The 22,480-nt window shown below is 36.2% G+C and overlaps 1 protein-coding gene across 1 annotated transcript in view; it reads left to right on the forward strand.

Annotated features, from left to right (window-relative positions):
• Positions 1-22,480, forward strand: part of FYTTD1 (forty-two-three domain containing 1) — a 30,897-nt gene that overhangs the window by 6,132 nt on the left and 2,285 nt on the right. Inside the window, exons 2-7 of the mRNA XM_036243038.1 lie at positions 1,775-1,903; positions 10,910-11,058; positions 16,236-16,348; positions 18,165-18,261; positions 18,668-18,729; positions 21,145-21,219. Of these exons, the coding sequence (XP_036098931.1) occupies positions 1,775-1,903; positions 10,910-11,058; positions 16,236-16,348; positions 18,165-18,261; positions 18,668-18,729; positions 21,145-21,219 (625 nt within the window). The remainder of the gene's footprint in view (positions 1-1,774; positions 1,904-10,909; positions 11,059-16,235; positions 16,349-18,164; positions 18,262-18,667; positions 18,730-21,144; positions 21,220-22,480) is intronic.

The raw sequence follows: 22,480 nt of genomic DNA on the forward strand, positions 1-22,480 counted from the left end.
TGGAATAATTTGTTTTTTTGACTGTCTGTGGTTTTATTGAAAGTTGGTCATCTGTGAAAACTGGAGACTTCTGCCCAGCCAGTGTGGCTCAGTGGTTGAGCATGGACCCATGCACCAAGAGGTCATCGATTTGATTCCCCGTCAGAGCACATGCCCAGGTTGTGGGCCAAATCCCCAGTGGGGAGTGTGCAGGAGGCAGCCAATCGATGTTCTTTCTCATCGATGTTTTTCTCTCTCTCTCTCTCCCTCTCTCTCTAAAAAATAAATAAAAACTGGAGACTTCCGTGATTATGGAAAGAAATATTAGTAATTTTGGTAAACAGGCTCTTGCTTATTTATACTTATGAGGGTAAGAAAGAAATACTATGGATAACAGAAATCTTCATTAATTGGTAGGTCAGCTTTGGGCTATTTTTTTATTATTAAAGTTTTTATTTTTTTAAATGTATTATTTTAGAAAGGGAGGAAAGGAGAGAGAAATAGAAACATCAATGTGAGAGGGAAACTGATTAGCTGCCTTCTGCATGTCCCTACTGGGGGTTGAGCCTGCAACCCCCGTTATGTGCCTGACCAGGAATCAAACTGGGACCTCTCAGTCCATGGAACAACACTCAGTCCACTGAGCCACATTGGTCCGGCTATTATTAAATTTTTAAATGTTGACACTATTGTAGGAGTATCCCCTCCCCCTGCAGGAGTACCCCTGCCCTCTCCTTAGCCCACCTCCACTTTCCCCTGCCTCCCCTTTCCTTGGCCTTTAACAAATTATTGTCCATGTCCATGGGCTATGCATATATGTTCTTTAGCTATTTCCTTCACCTTTTTTATTCCCTCACCACCACCCTCTTCCCTTAGATACTGGCTAGTCTGTTGCATGTGTGTTCATGCTTCTGGTTCCATTTTGTTCATCCATTTATTTTGTTCATTAGATTCCACATATTGGTGAGATCATATGCTATTTGTCTTTCTCTGACTGGCTTATTTCACTCAGTATAATACTTTCCAGGTCCATCGTCGCAAAGGGTAAGACTTCCTTCTTTTTTACAGCCAGGTAGTACTCCATTGTGTAAATGTACCACAGCTTTTTTATCCACTCATCTGCTGATAGGCACTTGGGCTACTTCCAAATCTTGCCTATTGTAAATAATGCTGCTATGAACATAGGGGTGCATATATTCTTCCTGATTGGTGTTTTGGAATTCTTAGGATATATTCCCAGAAGTGGCATCGCTGGGTCAAAAGGCAGTTCAATTTTTCATTTTTTGAGGAAACTCCATATTGTTTTCTACAGTGGCTGTCCCAGTCTGCATTCCCACCAGCAGTGCACAAGGGTTCCCTTTTCTCCACATCCTCCCTAGCATTTGTTAATTTATTGATAGTAGCCATTCTGGCAGATGTGAGGTGATACCTCATTGTAGTTTTTATTTGCATTTCTTTGATAATTAGTGACCTTGAGCATTTTTCATGTCTTTTGGCCATCTGTATGTCCTCTTTGGAGAAGTGTCTATTCAGGTCCTTCATCTATTTTCTGATTGGATTGTTTGTCTTCCTGGTGTTGAGTTGTATGAGTTTCTGACAAAACCTTTCTTCAGTGGTCCAAGTGCATTGGCTGATTTGAACTTTTACCTTGTTATCATTATTACCTTCTTATGGAAGTGCTTTCAAAGTAGAAAAGTTAGGGACATGGAAATCTATCAACTAGAAAATGAGACTGAGTAATTGAGTTATTAAGTTAAAATGAAAATAAATAATCATTGCATTTCCTCTATCACAGATGATATCATCAAATTGAATCGAAAGGAAGGAAAGAAGCAGAATTTTCCACGACTAAATAGAAGACTCCAGCAAAGTGGTGCCCGGCAATTCAGGATGAGAGTACGATGGGGAATCCAACAGAATTCTGGTAAGTTTTGCAAGTAAAAATGAAGAGCTGTTATTTATGGGTTCATGGTATACTGTTTTTGGTACATAACTTAAAGCATGGAGGAAATATATCAGTACCCTTTGTTTGGGGTTTGTATTTACTCCCAAGTTTTTGTTTAATCTTAAAATCTGGTAAAAATTTAAGTTGCCTTAAATTTTTTCTAAACTTCAACATATAAATAGTTTAAAGTATATTTAATTATGAACATGATATGTAAAGGATCTTACATATCATGAGGTCTTTATCTTAGTTCCTTTAACAGTCTCATTGATGACTATGTAACTCCAGCTTAAATACATTCAGTGAAAGAGCATACCACCTCATAAGACAACTTGTTTCATTATTGGAGATAGCCCTTTATTAGAGAATTCTCTTGACTTAAATTAAATCATTCCTACCTGTTAATTTTACAGAGTTATAGGAAGCAAACTCCCTTTTCTATATGAAAACCTTTTAAATATATAAAGACTACTATTCTGCATAGAAAATGACTTCTAGATTCTTTATCTTATTATCCAGGACCTTTAGGATTTGTTAAATCCTCCAAAGGTGAGACTCAGAATTGAATGCTTTAAGTGTGAGCTAATGATCTTAAAACTGTACGTACACGGTTATTTTTGGTAATCAGGAAGCTTATTTATTTATAACTATCTTGTTCCAAAATGGATTTGAGGCAGTAACTGAACACTTAATTATATATGATTCATTAACATTTTTAGCAGTTATATCAGCATTATATAATAGCATTATATATCAGTTATATCAGAATCTTTGTTCACATTTTAAAACTCTAAATCTTGCCCTGGCTAGTTTGGCTCAGCGGTTAGTGCGTCGGCCTGCGGTCCGGAGAGACCCGGGTTCGGTTCCCGCTAGGGGCGCGTACCTCGGTTGCAGTTTGTCCCCGGCCCTGGTTGGTCGTGCGGGTGGCGGCCACTCGATGTGTCCCTTCACGTTGATATTTCTCTCTCTCTCTCCCTTCCTCTCTCTCCCTCCCACTCTATCTGTACAAAAAATGGAAAAAAATATCCTCAGGTGAGGATTTAAAAAAAACAAAACAAAAAAAAACTCTAAATCTTTTTTACACATATGAAAAAATGTTTGATGAACTAGCTCCTAAGTTAATTTTTATTCTATATGTTGAAAAACATAAAAAATAATCTTCAGTGGGTCAAACATAATTAGTTCTATGATTAATAGAACTAACATGCCAGCATATCCTCAAGGGTTTGTAACTAAGGTTAGACCCTACACAGTTTTATTCTTCTCTAATAATTTCTAGAATAGCTGAACTCAAGTGAGTAAGTACCATGACAGGTATTTAGCTATAGGAAATGAATATTTGATTCCAGTGATTTATATTTAAAGATTTCCTAAATAAATATTGCACAGTATACCATATTTTTTTTAATGAATATTTGATTCCAGTGATTTATATTTAAAGATTTCCTAAATAAATATTGCACAGTATACCATATGTTGTATAATAATTTGTTTAATAATTTTAGAGTTTATAGAAACCAGAAATGAATATTCATTTATGCTAACCATATGTTATAACAATCTGATAAACACTTTGAACTGACCTGGTTTTCAGGGTTTTACGTCAAGGAATTTCTAGGAACAGAGATAAGATAGAAAACAGAGTCAAGAAATGTCAAAAGAGCCCTGGCTGGTTTGGCTCAGTGGTTGGAGCATTGGACTGGAGAGTCCCAGGTTTGGTTTCCGCTAAGAGCATGTACTTTGGTTGCAGTTTGTCCCCGGCCCCAGTTGGGGTTGTGTGGGTGGCACCCAGTCGATGTGTCTCTCTCACATCGATGTTTCTCTCTCTGTGTTCTCCCCTCTCTCCCTCCCGCTCTGTCTGAAGATAAATGCAAAAAATGTCCCCCAGCGAGGATTAAAAAAAAATGTCAATAGAGAAATTTGACATAGAAGTTTAGGTAGGGAATTTGGTCTAAGAAGATCAGTGGTGATTTAATGGATAAAGTGAAATAGGATCTAGTCCATAAAGGATCAGAAAAGGTTTTCCTTTTAACTGGAGGTTATGATCTGAGTCTAAAGATAAATGATATCTAGGGGTATTTTAGAATCTTATAAGATTAAACTTGCACTTTTATGTTCTGTGACAGGGCCTAAAATAGAACGGCTGCTGCTGTCAATGAGTGTGCAGGGAGATAGGGGATTGCCTTAGCTCTGTTTGGTTAGCAGAAGTTCAGATTTCCACATTGTAATGTCAGTGAGGATGTTAGCTTGAGGTAAGAGCACAAGTAGAACAGAGAGCCTTTGGCATATACTCAATAAATTATTTTTGATGGCTGAACAAATAAGTGAGTAAAGTCTTCCTAATTGTGCCCAAAATATAATTTAATCACTCTCTGAACCGCAGGCCGACGCTCTAACCGCTGAGCCAAACCTGCCAGGGCTAATCACTCAATAAATACTGGTACCACAACTTAAATATCCTTCAGTGGTGGAATACTATATAGCAACAGTTCTCAAAGTGTTGTCCAGGGACCCTGGGGAATCTCAAGACTCGAGTGGGTCCACAAAGTCAAAACTATTTTTATAATACTACTAAGACATTAAACTGTATTTTCATTCTTACTCTCTCATAAATGTACAGTGGACTTTCCCAGGGTCTACAAGACGTGTAATAATTAAAACAGATTGAATGCTGAAACAGATCTGAGAATTTAGCTATTTTCTGTTAAGCCAGACACTATGGAAAATACAGAACAATGCTACTCTTCCTGTTATTTTTGTTTCTTTGTTTTGGAAAATAATTGCCATTTATTTTATTTAAAATAAGTGATTTGCTCTATATGTAATCGGTTTATTTTAATGAAATAATAGTTTTTAAATGTCTTAATTTTATTTCTAGTATGGTAAATATCAGTAAACATAAACCCACAGAAACAAAAAAAGAAAATGTCTTTGGGGTTTTCAGGAATTATTAAGAGCATAAAGAGGTCCTGAGACCAAAAGTTTGAGAATGCTATTTTTTTTAGAGGTGCAAGAGACGGGAATATTTGTATGTCGCTTCAGAAGGGAGTCAGTAATGTGATTGCATACACTCTGTGCTGTGATACGATATTTCCCAGAAAACACCTCATATTTTCATGTAAGTGATCAGACTCCAGAAATTATTGAGGCAAGTGGATATGTGTGTGTGTGAAAGAAATTCATGAAGGGATTAGGCTAAGGATTCAAAGGAAGGATGAAAAATTCTGCCTCTAGTTCTAGATGTTCTTAATCTTACTTGCACCTGTGGAGCTTTATAAACTAGACCAATGCTCTGGCTGCATTCCATTTTTACTGAACCAGAATCTGTAGAAGTAGTAGGGCCTAAGGATTTTTTCAAAGTTCCATACGTGGTTCTGATACAGGGCTAGTGTGAAAGGATCTTTAGAGAGATAGTAATTAAAGTAATGAGAATCAAGGTGCTCTGGAAAGACAAGAGAACTTTCTAGGGGGGCTAAATGGATAAAAACTAAGAAAATACTATTGCATTAAATGATGTTTTTTTTACCTCTTCATTGTGCCTTTTAGAATATAAGGCAGTTATAGAGGTTAAGAAGGGAGAGAATTGGGGCAGTATGTATAGGTCTTTCTTTATGAAACATGACAAATGAAAAAGTGAAACATAGTACCACTGCTAAAACAGATGTAGAAAGGGGAGGGAGGGGCAAGGGATGATCTTACTAGGCTTACTAGAAGGTAGAGGAAAAGAAGTGACCAATGAGAAAGAAAAGGTAGTAGAAAGGTTAGTGAGTATGGGAACAATGACTGTAACGGTCAGAAATAGAGGGTACCTAGAAATAGAATTCTATCCCATACTGTTCTCCTTTTAATCAGTTTTATTATTGTTAATGAGATTTTCTCATTAATCATTCTCAACTGAGCTTAATACTTTGGTATAATAATGGATTCCTCCTCTCTTTAATCTTTCTCTTTGCTCCACTAATTCATTCATCTTTTTGGAATACAGTAATTTCACATTTCTTTATTCTTCTTCCAGTCTTTTATCATGTCTTGTTTGAGTACTTGCTATAGCATCTGAAATGGTCTCCCTACCTTCTCTCTCCCTCTTCTATTCAGTCTAAGATACTGCTTCTAGACTGATATAATCTGATCATGAATTCTGTGACACCTCATTCCTAGTCAAGTGTAATCTTTATTACCACCTAAAGCCCTCCAATTTGAGCCCACAATATTCGTTCACTTCTTAACCTTCTCCCTAGACTGTCTCTTGTCAATATGCTGTAGTTGCCCATGTTTTTGAACTTGTCCATGTCTATATCACTATTCAAATTTTGGCCTATTTTGTAATATCTAGCTTAGAGCTCACTTTTTCTGTAATTTTTTTTTTAATCCTCACTCGATATTTTGCCTTTTTTTTTTTTTTTTAAAGAGAGAGTGGGAGGAAGGGAGAGATGACAGAGATATATCGTATTGGTTGCCTCCTGCACAACCCTGACTGGGGCTGGTGATTGAACTCACAACCAAGGTACATGTCCTTGACTGGGAATGGAACCCATGACTTTTTGGTCTGTGGGTGATGCCAAACCAACCAGGGCTGTAATGGATTTTTTGTCTTTGGAAATGTACCATAGATTATATTCTACCTTTTATTCTTTAATTTTTATATAACACTTTGGAAGTGTTCAGTTTTTGGAGCCACACAACTTGAATTCTTCTCTTCCATTTTCTAACTAGAACCTCTGGGTTGTCACTGTTCTTGGCCTCACTTTGCTGACCTACAAAATTGAGATGTTAGCATCAACCTCATCAAGTTCTCATTTAGGTTAACGTATTCGGCACAAAGCCTAGCGCAATTAATGGTATCTGCTTCATGTGATACAAATAAAAATAGCAAGTAATTATCTATTTAATTTGAATATACTATTGTCCTAACATGCTTAATCTTCATTTGGTTGCAATTCCAGAAGAAAACCACACATAGAGTAGCAATAATTTGATTTTTAAAATTGTAACTTTAGCCCTGCCAGTGTGCCTCAGTGGATTTAGTGTCGTCCCATGGACTGAGAGGTCCCTGTTCAATTCCTGGTCAGGGCACATGCCTGTGTTGCAGGCTCGATCCCCAATAGGGGATGTGCAGGAGGCAGCTCTGATCAATATTTCTCTCTCACATCGATGTTTCTCTCTCTCTCTCTCCCTTCCTCTCTAAAAAATAATCAATAAAAACATATTTTAAAAAATAAAAAATTTAACTTTATTGCCTTTTTCTTTAATTAGAAAAGTTCTAATAAATTCAGTACCTTTAGTACTAAGGCAGAACACCCAAGAAAGGAACAAATCTGGACGTTCTTCCCACTAACTGAGTTGCCATACTGGTGGAACTTACTGGGAAGCCATTTGTAGGGGGTGATACAACTTAAATTCACTGGAATGTGAGTAGGGCCAGACTATAGTGATGCCTAGGATTAGATCTAGACAGATGCCTTGGGCCCAAAATGTAAGTAGTCACTCATTCTCAAATTTTGTGTCCTAGGCATCTCTCTTGCCTCTCTATAGTCTCAACTTATAGGTGAGAGATCATGGGTGCCATTGGGTCTCCTCTGCCACAGGAACAAGACATGTGGTACATACTCGAAACTGAAAGAAAAGCCCTTTCTTCTAGAGTACCTCCAGCGTCCTCTCCTAACAAAGCTTAACTTGGTGCCAGCTGGTAAGAGAAATGTTCTAGTAACATTTATACTGCAGGGCAGTATAAAGTGAGTTGGGAGCTGAAAAGCAATAAATTGGTAACTAATTCAACCATCATAACATAACAGGTTTTCCTAATTGAACTCTGGTCTCAAAGTAGGTACAACACACAAAAGTGTTCTGGAATTAGTTACATTTGGGAATAACATATACTATTACCCTGTTTTAGAGATTCTTCAAACATAGTAGTGTTGAGAAATCCTACAGTAAAGGAAACTTTATTTAGTTTGATCATGAAACTTTTCTGTTGGAAGACTTGTTAGCTAGTGTTGCAGGTGTGTGGTATTATACAGGATACTATTCCAAAGTCATTCTCTCCAAAATTAAGATTAAGAATGCCCAGTATCACAATTGTTACTTAATATGGTTCTCTGGAATTTCTGGCTATTGCATTAAGAAATAAAATAAACCCTGGCTGGTGTGGCTCAGTTGGTTGAGTGTCATCCTGTGCACCAAGAGGTCACTCATTCTATTCCCAGTCAAGGCACATGCCTGGGTTGTGGACTCAATCCCCAAGTAGGAGGCATGCAGGAGGCAGCCGACACATGTTTCTCTCTCTCCAAAATCAATACAAACATATATATACTTTTTATCCTCACCTGAGGACATTTTTCCATTTTTGTTCAGATAGAGTGGTAGGTAGAGAGAGAAATCGATGTGAAAGGGACACATTGAGTGGCTGCCTCCTGCACGACCCCAACCAGAGCCAGGGATGAATTGCAACCGAGGTACATGCCCTTGATTGGAATCAAGCCCGTGACTCATTGGTCCATGGGCCGACACTAACCGCTGAGCCAGACTGACCAGGGCCAAACATATTAAAAAAATGTTTGTATTACCTATAGTGTTATTGCAGTGTTGTTTATAATAGTGTAACATTAGAAGTAACTGAAATGATTAGTATGAAATTGATTAGATTAAGTATATGGCACATTAAAAAATAATGTAATAAAAGTGTTAAATATCTGGGATAATAGTTGCAGTATAGTGTTAACATAGACTACAAAATAGTACATAGAATATGAAATATGGTTTGCTGGAAGATTGATTCAGTCCATCTTCTAGGTACTTAGTACTACAAATTGTGATTTACCTCATGTGAGTCTTTGGAGTTGTTTAAAAATAGTTGAAACTTCCCTGGCCGGTTTGGCTCAGCGGTTAGAGCGTTGGCCTGCGGTCCAGAGAGACCCGGGTTCGGTTCCCGCTAAGGGCATGTACCTCAGTTGCAGTTTGTCCCCGGCTCTGGTTGGGTTGTGTGGGTAGCAGCCACTCGATGTGTCCCTTTCACTTCGATGTTTCTCTCTCTCTCTCTCTCTCTCTCTCTCTCTCTCTCTCTCTCTCTCTCTCTCTTCCTCCTTCCCACTTTATCTGAACAAAAAAATGGAAAAATGTCCTCGGGTGAGGATTAAAAAAAAAAAATAGTTGAAACTAAAAATGTTAACTTTTTTTGTTTGTTTTAAATCCTCACCCGAGGATATTTTTCTGTTTATCTTCAGATAGAGTGGGAGGGAGGGAGGAAGGGGCGGGGGACAGAGAGAGACATTGATGTGGGAGAGACCACTTAGCCAATCTGGCCAGGGCTAAAATCTTAACTTTTTTTTTTTTTTTTATCCTCACCCGAGGATATTTTTCCATTTTTTGTATAGATAGAGTGGGAGGGAGAGAGAGGAAGGGAGAGAGAGAGAAACATCGATGTGAAGGGACACATCGAGTGGCTGCCACCCGCACGACCAACCAGGGCCGGGGACAAACTGCAACCGAGGTACGTGCCCTTAGCGGGAACCGAACCCGGGTCTCTCCGGACCGCAGGCTGATGCTCTAACCGCTGAGCCAAACTGGCCAGGGCTAAAATCTTAACTTTTTAAATGTACATCTACAAGTAAAGAAAAGACTAGGAAGGCATAGAATGTTTAGTAGTGGTTATCTCTGGGTGGTGGAATAATGGATAACTTACTTTCTTATTTGTACTTAATATATTTCTAAATTCTGCAATGAGCATGTTTATTTTTTCATAATTAGAAAAAAAGTATTTAAATAACATAATGGAAAAGCAAAGTCTTTACTGTCACACACCACAGAGATTTAAAATATGTCCATTGGAACTCACTGTAAGCTTCAGCAAAAGCAGTTTGAATACAGTAGGACTGAAAATAAAGAAGCCAGATTACAACATAGAAAGGAATTGGGAGGTAAAGATAGTGATTCCACTGTAGATCAGTGCCATCAACAGAAGTAAAATGTGAGCCACATAAAAATTATTAATGGAATATTGTACATTCTTTTGTTCCCATTTTAGACTAGCCATTTTTCAAGTATTCAATAACCACATGTGGTTAGTGGCTAAAACATTGTGCAGGGAAAGTTGGGGCTGTCCTGTTTAGAAAGTAACGCTGCCCTGGCTGGTTTGCCTCAGCGGTTAGAACGTTGGCCCATGGACTGAATGTCGCAGGTTCGATCCCCGGCCCAGGCCGGGGTGGTATGTGAGGCAACCAATCGACGTATCTCTCTCACGTCGATGTTTCTATGTTTCTCTCTCCTCCATTTCCACTCTATCTAAAAATCAATGGGAAAATATCCATAGATGAGGATTAACCAAAAAAAAAAAAAGAAAGCAAGTAATGTCAAAGAGAGAAGGATAGCTAGAAGGGAACCATGAGAATCCTTTAGTCCAGGGTGGGGGATATCTGGCTCGCAAGCAGTATAAGGCCTTTGAAATTAACACCAGCTAACATCCTATGCCTCACCAAATATAGCAGGCTATTTTTTTTTTTTAATTCTCACCTGAGGATATTTTTTTATTTATCTTCAGACAGAGTGGGAGGGAGAGAGAGAGAAACATCAACATGAGAGGGACACATCACCTGGTTGCCTCTTGCATGACCCCGACCAGGGCTGGGGACGAACTACATTGGGGTACGTGCCCTTGGTTAGAATCGAACCTGCACCTCATTGGTTCTCAGGGCTGATGCTCCACTGCTGAGCCAAACCGGCCAGGGCAGCCGGCTAATTTTTAAATTGATAATTTGCATGGCCCTCAAATGATGTTATGGCCCTTGGCAGAAAAAAGGTTCCCTATCCCTGCTAGTTCTTTGCAGGTCATTATTGCAACGGAACCCTTTCCAGTGCAACTTATTGCCTCTTTAAAAATGAGATATTTTATATAATTCAAAAGAAATATATATAAATTATAATACTGTAGAATATCTTGTGATCATGTGCCCCTCAGTTGCATTCTTTGATTGATATTTTTTCTTCCTACAGGTTTTGGTAAGAATAGTCTGAGCCGTAGAGGAAGAATGATACCTGGAAAGAGACGCCCTTATGGAGTTATCACTGGCCTTGCAGCTAGGAAAACAACTGGAATTCGGAAAGGAATTAGTCCTATGAATCGACCACCTCTAAGTGACAAGGTACGATGATGATGGCTTAATGCTGGGTCAGATACCCTTTTTCTTTATTTGCACTAATATTTTGTGAATGATCTTGAGAGAACATATTATTTGCATATTTTGATTTTTTTATATAGTACTTTGGGGCTTATATAAATAATTATATAATGAGATAAAAACTGTTGTTATTCATGAATAATACCTAAACTTCCACATTCTCAAATAATATAATAATTTTTTTACAGGTTTCTGACTCTGTGTGTTTGTGTGTGTGTGTGTGTGAGAGAGAGAGAGAAATTTTTAACAGGTTATTGAGGTATAATTTTATATTATAAAATCCATTTGTTTTAAATAAGCTATCAGAATAGATCCAGAGACATGAAAGTAAGGAACAGACTGACAAACCTCAGAGGGAAAGGAGATGAGGGTGAGGGACGAGAAGAGATAAACAAAAGAACTTATATGCATATATGTATAACCAATGCACCCAGGCAATAGTGGGATGAAGGCAGGAGTGGTGTGGGAGCGGGGAGGGGTGTCAATGGGGGAACATCTGTAATACTTTCAACAATAAAGATTAAAAAAATAAAATTTATTTGTTTTAAGCATATAATTCTGTGAATTTTAGATAATTTACAGTTATACAGTCATCATAAAAATTAATTTTAGAACATTTTTATCACTCTAAAAAGAAATCTCATGTTTTTTGCAGCCATATCTCATTATCTGCCCCAGGCAACCTCTAATCTACTTTCTGTGTAATTTTCTATAAATCTGTCTTTTCTGCACATTTCATATAATTGGAGTCATACAATAATATATGGTCTGGCATTTAGCCATATTTTATTTGAGGTTCATAATGTTGTAACATGTATCAATAGTTCATTCCTTTTTATTGAATAATATTCCATTATAAGGATATACCATATTTTGTTTATCCATTTACCAGTTGATGGACATTTTGGTTGTTTTCACGTTTTAGGTATTATAAATAATGTTGCTGTGAACATTCACCTGTTTGTCTGTGTGGATATAGGTTTTCGTTTCTGTTCAGTAGATAACTGTCCCCTCGTTGATAGTTTTAATAAGAGTTAAAATTATTTACCTACCATGAGTTAATTACTATCTAAGATTTTAACTGTTTTTATATACATCTCAATGAGTAATTTATTTTGAGTTGGCTAAAGCATTTCTTTTTATTTATTTATTTATTTTTATCCTCACCCGAGGACATTTTTCCATTTTTTGTTCAGATAGAATGGGGAAGGGGAGAGAGAGAGAGAGAGAAACATCGACGTGAAAGGGACACATTGAGTGGTTGCCACCCTCACGACCCAACCAGGGCTGGGGACAAACTGCAACCAAGGTACATGCCCTTAGCGGGAACCGAACCCTGGTCTCTCTGGACCGCAGGCTGAAGCTCTACCACTGAGCCAAACTGGCCAGGGCTAAAGCATTTCTTAAAATAGTTTCAGGATGGTTTTTCTTCTACTTCTTATGTTTTGTAGATCTGAGCCACCAAGGAATTTAATGTTCTACCCTTCTATGTTTATTCTTTTTGGTTTCTCTGATTATGAAAGTAATACATACTTTAAAAAAATTCAGAACATTTATTCCTTAAATTATCTTAAGTGTGCGTGTTCTGGTTAACCACAACTGTCTTAGATTTCTTGCTTTTCAATTATGCTGCCCCCAGCAGATGTTCTCTTCTCTAAATCTTTATCACAGATCTTACTGTTTCTTAGAAATTAGAAAACATTAATGAGATATGGATACTGGAAAGGAGTTTGGGTTAACTGCTAATTAATTACTTGCATCAGTAAAATTTTTAAGTTATGGCATATAGTAATTAATCTTTTGAATTGTTTGAAAATAGTGAAAAGTGTTAAATGGTAAATTACAGAATGCTAACAATGTACTGAATAATAAGATCCATTTATTCAAAGTTTGAATGATTTTGGCAAAGATATGGTTGGAAATTTGCCCTTTCTTTTTAAAACCCTGTTCTCAACCTGAATACAGATTAATAGTCTGATTAGGGTACAGTATAGTAATTGTGAAGCAGATTATTTTTCAGCAATTTAGAAAATGTCTATTTACATATAAATAACTCATACTTTTTTCTATTCATTAATAAGTTACCTAAGTAACTTAACTTGAATTGCTAAATATACTTCAAATTTTTACACTTAAAAAAAGGTTCTGATTATAATTAGGCTTTGTTATTTTATCTTTTCCTTATTATAGGTTATATAAATTAGTGAAATTTTATTTCAATAAAAATGTACATTTTTCTTACCTATGAACTGAATGACTAAGTGGGAAATACACTAATTTACATTATTACTAAATACTAGTAATGTAAATAGAGCAAAAGGCAGTGCTAAGAGGGGAATGGTTGTCTCTAAGAATGAATTTTCTTTTTTGTTTGAGAGAGAGAATTTAAAATACCTATAAGAAGTAAAGTTGTGCTTAAATTATTCAGGGATTCTTCTCTTGGAATATAGAACTTTGTTAGTGTTAATTCTATAACTTTTTCTTTTAGTTTCATAATTTCCCCAAACGGAATATGTTATGTTTTGTAGAACTTTTAACTTGACTCTGATAATACTAAAACCATTTAGTAATTCTGTGAAGTTAAACAAAAATTGTTTTGCTGTGTGTGTGTGTGTGTGTGTGTAAGTTACTTTCTACTAATGGATATTTTGGGGTTCTATTGTTATTCCTCACCAGAGGATGTTTTTCCATTTTATTTAGAGAGAGTGGAAGGGAGGGGGGGAAGAGAGAGAGAGAGAGAAACATTGATGTGAGAGATACACATTGATTGGTTGCCTCCCACATGACCTCGACCAGGGCCAGGGATTGAACCTGTAACCCAGGTGTGTGCCATTGACCAGGAATCGAACCTGAGACTATTTGGTCTGCAGGTCAATGCTCTAAACACTGAGCCAAACTGGCCAGGGCTAATGGATAGTTTTAATCATTTGTCTGATTTTGACAGTTAAAAATAAGCACCTTATCTCTGTACTATGCAATTCTATTCTGCAATGAAAAAGGAATAAATGTTAATACACAAGATAGCAAGGATATATTATTTCAGAACATCATGTTAAGCAAAAGAAGTCAAACACAAAAGTCAATGTACTATGTGATTCCATTTATAGTAAGTCCTCACTTAATCATGGATAGATTCTACGACTTTAAGCAACAGGGTGTGTAATAAAACCAGTTTTACCATAGACTATTCAATATAAACAAGAGTTAGGTTCTGAGGGCATCTCATCAACATTATAATGAAATGACATTGAACAAAATGACTTTATTTGAGGACCTACTCTATTTGAAATTGTAGAAAGAGAAACTGTAGTTGTAGATCATTCATTGCCTGGAGTGGGAGTCAGATAAGTGAAGGGAATTGACTTTAGAGGGACACAAGGAAACATTTTAGGGTGCATGCTCTGCCCTGTATCTTGGTTGTGATGTGGTTACATGATAATATGTAATTACCCAAATTCATCAAACTGTACACTTAAAGTTTTATTGTATGTAAATAATACCTTAATAAAATTAACGTTAAAAATAAACCAAATACTTTAATTTCTTTCTCTCAAGGAAAAAATTTTTTATATAAAAATTATTGTGAAAGAGAGAACACTGGGTTTGGCCTGAATCAGTGTTTCCCAAATAGCTGTGGTTTTTTTTATCACAAATAAATGCTTTTTGCCTTTCAAAAAGATGTTATTATGAAGGAAAAATGTATCTTTAGGTTTACTTTTAAAAACACATTTATACACATACACAAACCTTGAATCCATGGAACATAAATTCATCTTATATTTAATGATTTGTTATAGTTCTATTCGATGTATTTATTATTTAACTAATGTTGAGTGAGTACCCACTATGTGCTAGATATAAGGGATTCTGCAGTAATTCAATAGAAAAATCCCTGTCCTTATGGAGAACACATATAAAGATTAAATAAATTATCACACAAATAGCTATATGATTATAATATAGCAGGTACTTGGAAGGAAAATAACATTTGACAACAGCATCATAGAAGGAGCTTTCACACTTACCTATAAAAGGTTCCTTGATGTTATTAAAGACAAAATACAAAGCTTGTAATGGGTCATTAGTCTGATTTTATAGCATTTCTCTTATACTCTTAGTAATTCTTTATCCCTGCTTTTACATTTTTTTCTTTGCCAAATGTTTGTGAAAATGAAAACTTTTATATTTTTGCAGTTTTTAGTCCATCTGATATTTTTTTCTTTAATCCTCACCTGAGGACATTTTCCCATTTTTTTGTTCAGATAGAGCAGGAGGGAGAGAGAGGAAGAGAGAGAGAGAGAGAGAAACATCGATGTGAAAGGGACACATCAAGTGCCTGCCACCTGCATGGCCCAACCAGGGCCAGGACAAACTGCAACTGAGATATGTGCCCTTAGCGGGAACCGAACCCAGGTCTCTCTCTAACTGCTGAGCCAAACCGGCCAGGGCCCATCTGATATTTTTTAAGTACTTTACATATGCTTAAAATATAAGGAAATCCAGATTAAGATATGGCCCACATTGTCAAGGACTTTTGAAAAGACTTCATGGGAGATACATATATATATAAACACCTGAATTAGGCTTTAATGATGGATTGAAATTATATGAACAGAGCAAGAAGTGGACATTTCATGTACTTGTTTTTCTGTGGCATTGAATATTCTTGATTTTTTTTTTCCCTCTGTAACCATTTCTACTCAGGCTTCTTTGCTATTACAACCTCCTCTGTTTTTTCTTTCTCACACATTTGTTTTGGAACTTGCCCCTCTTATCCCTTTACGTGATATCAGAAACCATGTTTATATAAATGATTACCTAATTTACAGCTCTGATTCTCATTCTCTTGAGCTTCAGACCCATGTTTCCCCATCACCTGTGCATCCCCCAGAGCACTTCAAACGGAACACATCCAAAATAGAAAAAAATTATTTTCCTTTTGTTGCAAGTATTTTGAGTGTAATATGGTTGTCCTTTCTGTCACTTAGCCTGGAAATATTCAAGTTGTTTTAGCTTCTCTGTTTCTGTAACCTGCACATCTAAGCAGTGGTCAGTCCTTGTCCATTTGCTTCAAATGTTTATTGTAATAGGGTATATAGCAAAAGGCAATCTGATTAACATAGTTTCTTGCCTTCTGAAAGAATATAGAACGATATTTTCCAGCGTTAAAAAGGAAGGCAAACCTTCTGAGGCAAAATGAAGTGCAGAGAAAACCAGTTGCAGTTCTCAAGAGACCTAATCAGCTAAATAGAAAGTAAGTACTCAAATATAAGACAATAATATGTTATCCTGCATAAATAAAGATATACTTCTTGCCTAAGTGTTCAAAGGAATGAATTTTCAGTGATTTTTACAGTTATCTGGTCACTTTCAAGACAGATATTTTGGATGTTTATCTAATTATCCAACATAGAAGCATTTACAGATAACTTTTCTTATTTCTTAGACCCAGTGTTAATTGATGAATTTAATAAAACAAAACAAAACAGCACTCTGCTTCTTCTAATGACATATAGGATAAGATTGCAAAAGGTGATTGGTTTGGTAAAAACACCTCAGCCAGAATTATTCAAAATTGGGAATCCTGAAAGCTGAATTTGTTATTTAGTGTATGTTATTTGTGGAAAAACCAAACTAGAAATAATTCTGTATGAATGCTTTATAAGCTGAGATTTTTTATTTATTTATTTATTTATTTATTTTTATCCTCACCCAAGGACATTTTTGCATTTATCTTCAGATAGAGCGGGACGGGGAGGGAGGAAAGAGAGCGAGAGAAACATCGATGTGAGAGGGATACATTGACTGGTTGCCACCCACAGGACTCCAACCAGGGCAGGGACAAACTGCAACCAGGGTTCGTGCCCTTAGCAGGAACCAAACCTGGGACTCTCTGGTCCCCAGGCCAACGCTCTAACCACTGAACAAACAAGCCAGGGCATAAGCTGAGATTATTTTAATATTAAATTGAAAGCCGTAACAAAAACTTAAAAATTATGATCTATTGTTAATGGCATTCTGGTCTCTATAAGGATGAAGTGGGCACAAAGGAAATTGACAAGCTGTGACATTTCTTTATTTCAGTTTCAAATACATTTATTCATCTTTTATAGAAGAAAATTCAAAACAGAACCCTGAAATGAAGTCTTTGTATAAATGAAATGGCTGGAGTTGCAGTTTTACTTAAATATTATCTCAGTTTCTTTTGAAATCTCGTTTTCATTTGGTAGTATCTATTGGAAAAGGAGAACTTCTCAAATAATAACTTATTAATTATATGGGCCATTAATGAGCCCACGTTAATTGGGCTGGCTAGAGAAATTGAGCCTCTATAAGACTGAAGGTAAGATTCGGCAACTTCTAAGCTTTTATTTGTAAAAATAAATATGTAGATAAATTATGAAATAAGTAGATAAATTATGAAAATTTATTTTCATATTTTACCAACTTTCTATAGAAACTAGAAAGGAATTGGTGAAAGTAAAGTCAAACATAGTTAAGATTACATTGTTCTGTGTGTGAAAGAGCAAGCAGTGGAAGATACAAGTTTCTCTGTGATTTATGTTAATACATAAAGGTTTCCAAGTGAGAAAGGAAAACTGGAAAAGATGTTTTTCAGGATTTTCTTTTTATTTTCAACCAGTTTGACTATGATGTGCCTAGGTGTGGTTTTCTTTGTATTAATTCTGTAAATAAGTCTGTACTTATATGTTTTTTTTAGAAATAGCATTATTTAAGAAATAGCATTAAAAATGTTGGTTTTTAATGTCTTCAGAAGAAATATTTTATGTTTGGAACATTGAATATTTGCAAGAGTTATGTTTGGAGAGTTGAATATTTGCAAGATGAATTAGTGTGAAATTAACCAGTTGGTAGGTAATATGCTATAGAGGGAGATATTTGTAAATAAGATCTCAATAGCTTCATGTAAATAAGGAAATTCAGTCTTTATACTTAGTGTACCTCACATTTTCAGCCTGTGAATTTAACTATTTAACTATTGTTTTCTCAGGATGTTTGAAAGTTGTTAAATAGCTCACACCATTCGTGCATATATGTTTTTGTTGCAGAAATAACATCCCAACCAATTATACCAGGAGTGGAAATAAATTAAGTCATCAGAAAGACACTCGTCAGGCAACTTTTCTTTTCAGAAGAGGTCTGAAGGTATAAAAACCCTTGGTGGTGGTTTCTTTTTACCCAAATAAAAGGTCCTGAACATCTGTCTTTAGTAATCCTCAATTATAGGAATGTCCCATTGTTGAAGAAGGCATTGGGTTTGTATATGGAGAACATAACTTTAGATTAGTTTTTCCCCTGCTCCTCCCCGATTCTCTCTTATCCTCAATAGCAGTATCGTATAAGAATTTAACACATTATTTAGAAATAAACTTGTTTTTATTACTAGTTCTGCTGCAGAACCCCAACAGAGAGGTGTTGCCAGAATAGGCAAATGCTCTTCTTCTACATTCATGCACATATCATATGGGTTATAAAATTTGGAGGATAACCTATGTTTGGATTCAAGTCCTCTGCTTTCTGTGGGATCTACTACTTTTTTTTTTCCCTTCAGGTTCAGGCCCAGTTGAACACAGAACAACTGCTAGACGATGTAGTAGCAAAGAGAACTCGTCAGTAAGTTTCAATTTGTTTTTCTAGATATCATTTTAGAACTCCCAGAATACTAGTGACCCAAATTACTTTGTGCTTTAGTCCAAAAGAAATGAAATGAGACCCAAAGCAGATTAACCACTGAGCCTGAAATAGATAATTTTTTTCTGTTTTTCCCCCTGAAATCTTTTATATTTTCACGTCACTGTATAAAAGTTTTAGTACTAAATACATTCCTCTATTTTTAATTTTTTATTCCATTTTAATGAAACAGCCCTTTATTTTGTATAACTACTTTTATACAAATGAACCTATTCAGGGAATAAATAAAAGAAAATCCAGTAGAGCTTTCAGATAATTTGTAAACCCTTAAGAACAATAGAATATTTTACCTTTCCACATATTCTTTTTCCCCCATTACCCCTATTAAGGTTTTTTTTTTATATTTTTTTATCCTCACCTGAGGACATTTTTCCATTTTTTGTTCAGATAGAGTGGGAGGGAGAGAGAGAGAGAAACATCGACGTGAAATGGACACATCGAGTGGCTGCCACCCACACAACCCAACCAGGGCCAGGGACAAACTGCAACCGAGGTACATTCCCTTAGCGAGAATTGAACCCGGGTCTCTCTGAACCACAGGCCGACGCTCTAACTGCTGAGCCAAACTGGCCAGGGCCTCATTAAGGTTTTTTAAAAAATCTTTTTTGTCAGAACTGCACTTCCCAAGTATGAGTTATAACATTCTAATTCTATCAATATGATCAGGTTTTTAGATTAAATTATTTAAAATTACACTTCTTTTTGGAAAACAAAACATGGTCATGGTCCAGATATTATGCCAACCAAAATGGGCCATGATTTTGAACAATCATAGTATAACAAAGGAAACTATTGGAACTTGATGCTTGCTGGCAATATTCTTTTGCATAGGAGTCATGACATTGGAAACCATAAGAAAGAAAATGATAATCATAGCCTATTTGCTTCTATATGAAAACTGTTTACATAATTGTAATATAAATGTTTATTTGTTATGAATTTTGAGAATCAACCTGTGGAACAAAGCACAAAATTCTTAATTTGGTGACAGAATATAATGTAAATGTCAGATTCTGACTAACGTAAATATAAAAGAATTGATAAAAGGTGGGAGAAAAGGTGGAAGGAAGGAATAGAGATACTATTCTTTTATACTAAGTGGGGAGGGGATGGTGTGAAGAGATACTACTAAAAGATGTTTATATTTAAAATTATAATGGAAATAAAATAGTGATATCGCTATCAAAATATTTAGAGTTAGGTAAGGAAACTAAAGAATAGTGTGATGAGCTAAATCCTGATCATAACTGGATATTTTGTTTTTAATCCTCACCCGAGAATATTTTTCCTTTTATCTTCAGATAGAATGGGAGGGGGAGAGAGACAGAGAGACATCAATGTGAGAGAGACACATTGACTGGTTGCCTCCCGCACAACCCCAAACTGTAACCAAGGTATGTGCCCTTGACCAGAATCGAACCTGAGACTCTTTGGTCTGTGGGCCGATGATTTAACTGCTGAGCCAAACCAGCCAGGGCTTATAGCTGGATATTACACAAGCATCTTATTTAGTGAACTAGAGGTAACCAGCAAGCAGTAAAAATAGGAAAGGTTAAAAATACTACCTCTAGGGAACAAGAAGGAGGAGAATAGTGGGGGGAAGGACAGTTGCTTTTCATTAAAAGCCTTTTTATATTTAATTTTTTAAAATGTGCATATATTTGTGCCCAGCCGATGTGGTTCAGTGGTTGAGTGTTGACTCATGCACCAAGAGGTCGCCAGTTCCATTCCTGGTCAGGGTACATGCTCAGGTTGTGGGCCAAATCCCTTGTGAGGGGCATGCAGTAGGGGGTCAGTCGATATTCTCTCTCATTGATGTTTCTATTTCTCTTTCTCCCTTTCCCTCTCTCTAAAAATCAATAAAGAAAAAAAATTTTTAAATAAAATAAATGTGCATGTATTTGTTATACTGAAAAATATTTAATAAACTCTCTTTTTTTTAATTCTCACCTGAGGATATTTTTTCATTTTTGTTCAGATATAGTGGGAGGAAGAGAGGGAGAGAGAGAGAGAGAAACATCGACATGAGAGGGACACTCGACTGGTTGCCTCCCGCATGACCCCAATCAGGGCTGGGGACGAACTGCAACTGAGGTATGTATGCCCTTGACTGGAATTGAACCCGCGACTCATTGGTCCTCAGGCTGACACTCTAACTGCTGAGCCATACTGGCCAGGGCAATATTTAATAAATTAAAGCATCTAGTTCCTATACCCAAGATATATTTCTGAAAAGCTAAGAAAAAGTAATGGCTACTTTAAAATGTATTTTTTAAAAAAATAAACTGTAGATTTATAAACTTCATTCTAATGAAGTTTTTGATTTTTTGAAACTAGATGGAGGACTTCCACCACAAATGGAGGAATCTTGACTGTATCCATTGATAACCCTGGAGCAGTGCAGTGCCCAGTGTAAGTCTTTTATTTTGCAGGAATTACAGTCTCTCAGTATATAAAATAGTAGAAAAGTATTAGACTTCTGCTCAGAGAATGATGTCTAAGTTAGGATAAAATGAGGCAAGGAGAAAAGTAATACTTGAAGTACAAAATGGAAATAGTATAGTGTAAAGTTAAATGTAAAAGCTCCCTTGATTCTTGATTCTATGGTCTCAAGGTAACCACTTTTAACAATTTCATATATATATTTTTTAATATGTTTATATTGATTTCAGAGAGAAGAAGGGGGGGGGATATTGATGAGAAAGATCGATCTCCTGCCTCCTGCACACCCCCTATTGGGGATCCAGCCTACAACCCAGGCATGTGCCCTGACCCAGAATTGAACTGGTGACCTCCTGGTGCATGGGACAACGTTCAACTAACTGAGCCACACTGGCAGGGCAACAATTTCATATTTTATTTTGAAAGTTTGGTACATGTATAGCCAATAATATATACATCTATTTTAATGTATAATAATAGAGATAATACTATACCTACTTACTCCCTTCTCTCCTCCCAGTATATTTTAAAGTACCTTTTTTTTTTTTTTATCCTCACCCGAGGATATTTTTCCATTTTTTGTACAGATAGAGTGGGAGGGAGAGAGAGGAAGGGAGAGAGAGAGAGAAACATCGACGTGAAGGGACACATCGAGTGGCTGCCACCCGCACGACCAACCAGGGCCGGGGACAAACTGCAACCGAAGTATGTGCCCTTAGCGGGAACCGAACCCGGGTCTCTCCGGACCGCAGGCCAACGCTCTAACCGCTGAGCCAAACTGGCCAGGGCTAAAGTACCTTTTTTTTTAAAGTACCTTCTTTTTAAAGTTATAGTGTATTCTTTTATCTAGATAACCTTAATTTAGTTAACCATTATATTTATTGCATTATAAACTTCTTTGTTTATGGAGTTTTTGCTCTATCTAGCCATTTTAATGACTTAAATCGAAAGAATGTAAGATCTTTAATAAGACTTCAGAGGTTGCTTTATTTTAGTAGAAGATCAAGACTTGGAAATCACCAACCATTCCAAATTGTCGAAAAGTTTATAGTTCTACTTAAAGTGGTATTCTGTGAGTGATTATATATTTTAGTCTCTAGATTAGTCAGTAAACAACCATGTACTTTTTTTTGAAAACACAAATAAAATAGTTGCCCTAAGACATTTGAATATGTTTACAAGTCAAGATGTCTTTATGTACTAAATGATTTTATTTTTCTTTTGATTGTTA

Source organism: Molossus molossus, unplaced genomic scaffold, assembly GCF_014108415.1.
Source record: "Molossus molossus isolate mMolMol1 unplaced genomic scaffold, mMolMol1.p scaffold_m16_p_5, whole genome shotgun sequence".
NCBI lineage: Eukaryota > Metazoa > Chordata > Mammalia > Chiroptera > Molossidae > Molossus > Molossus molossus.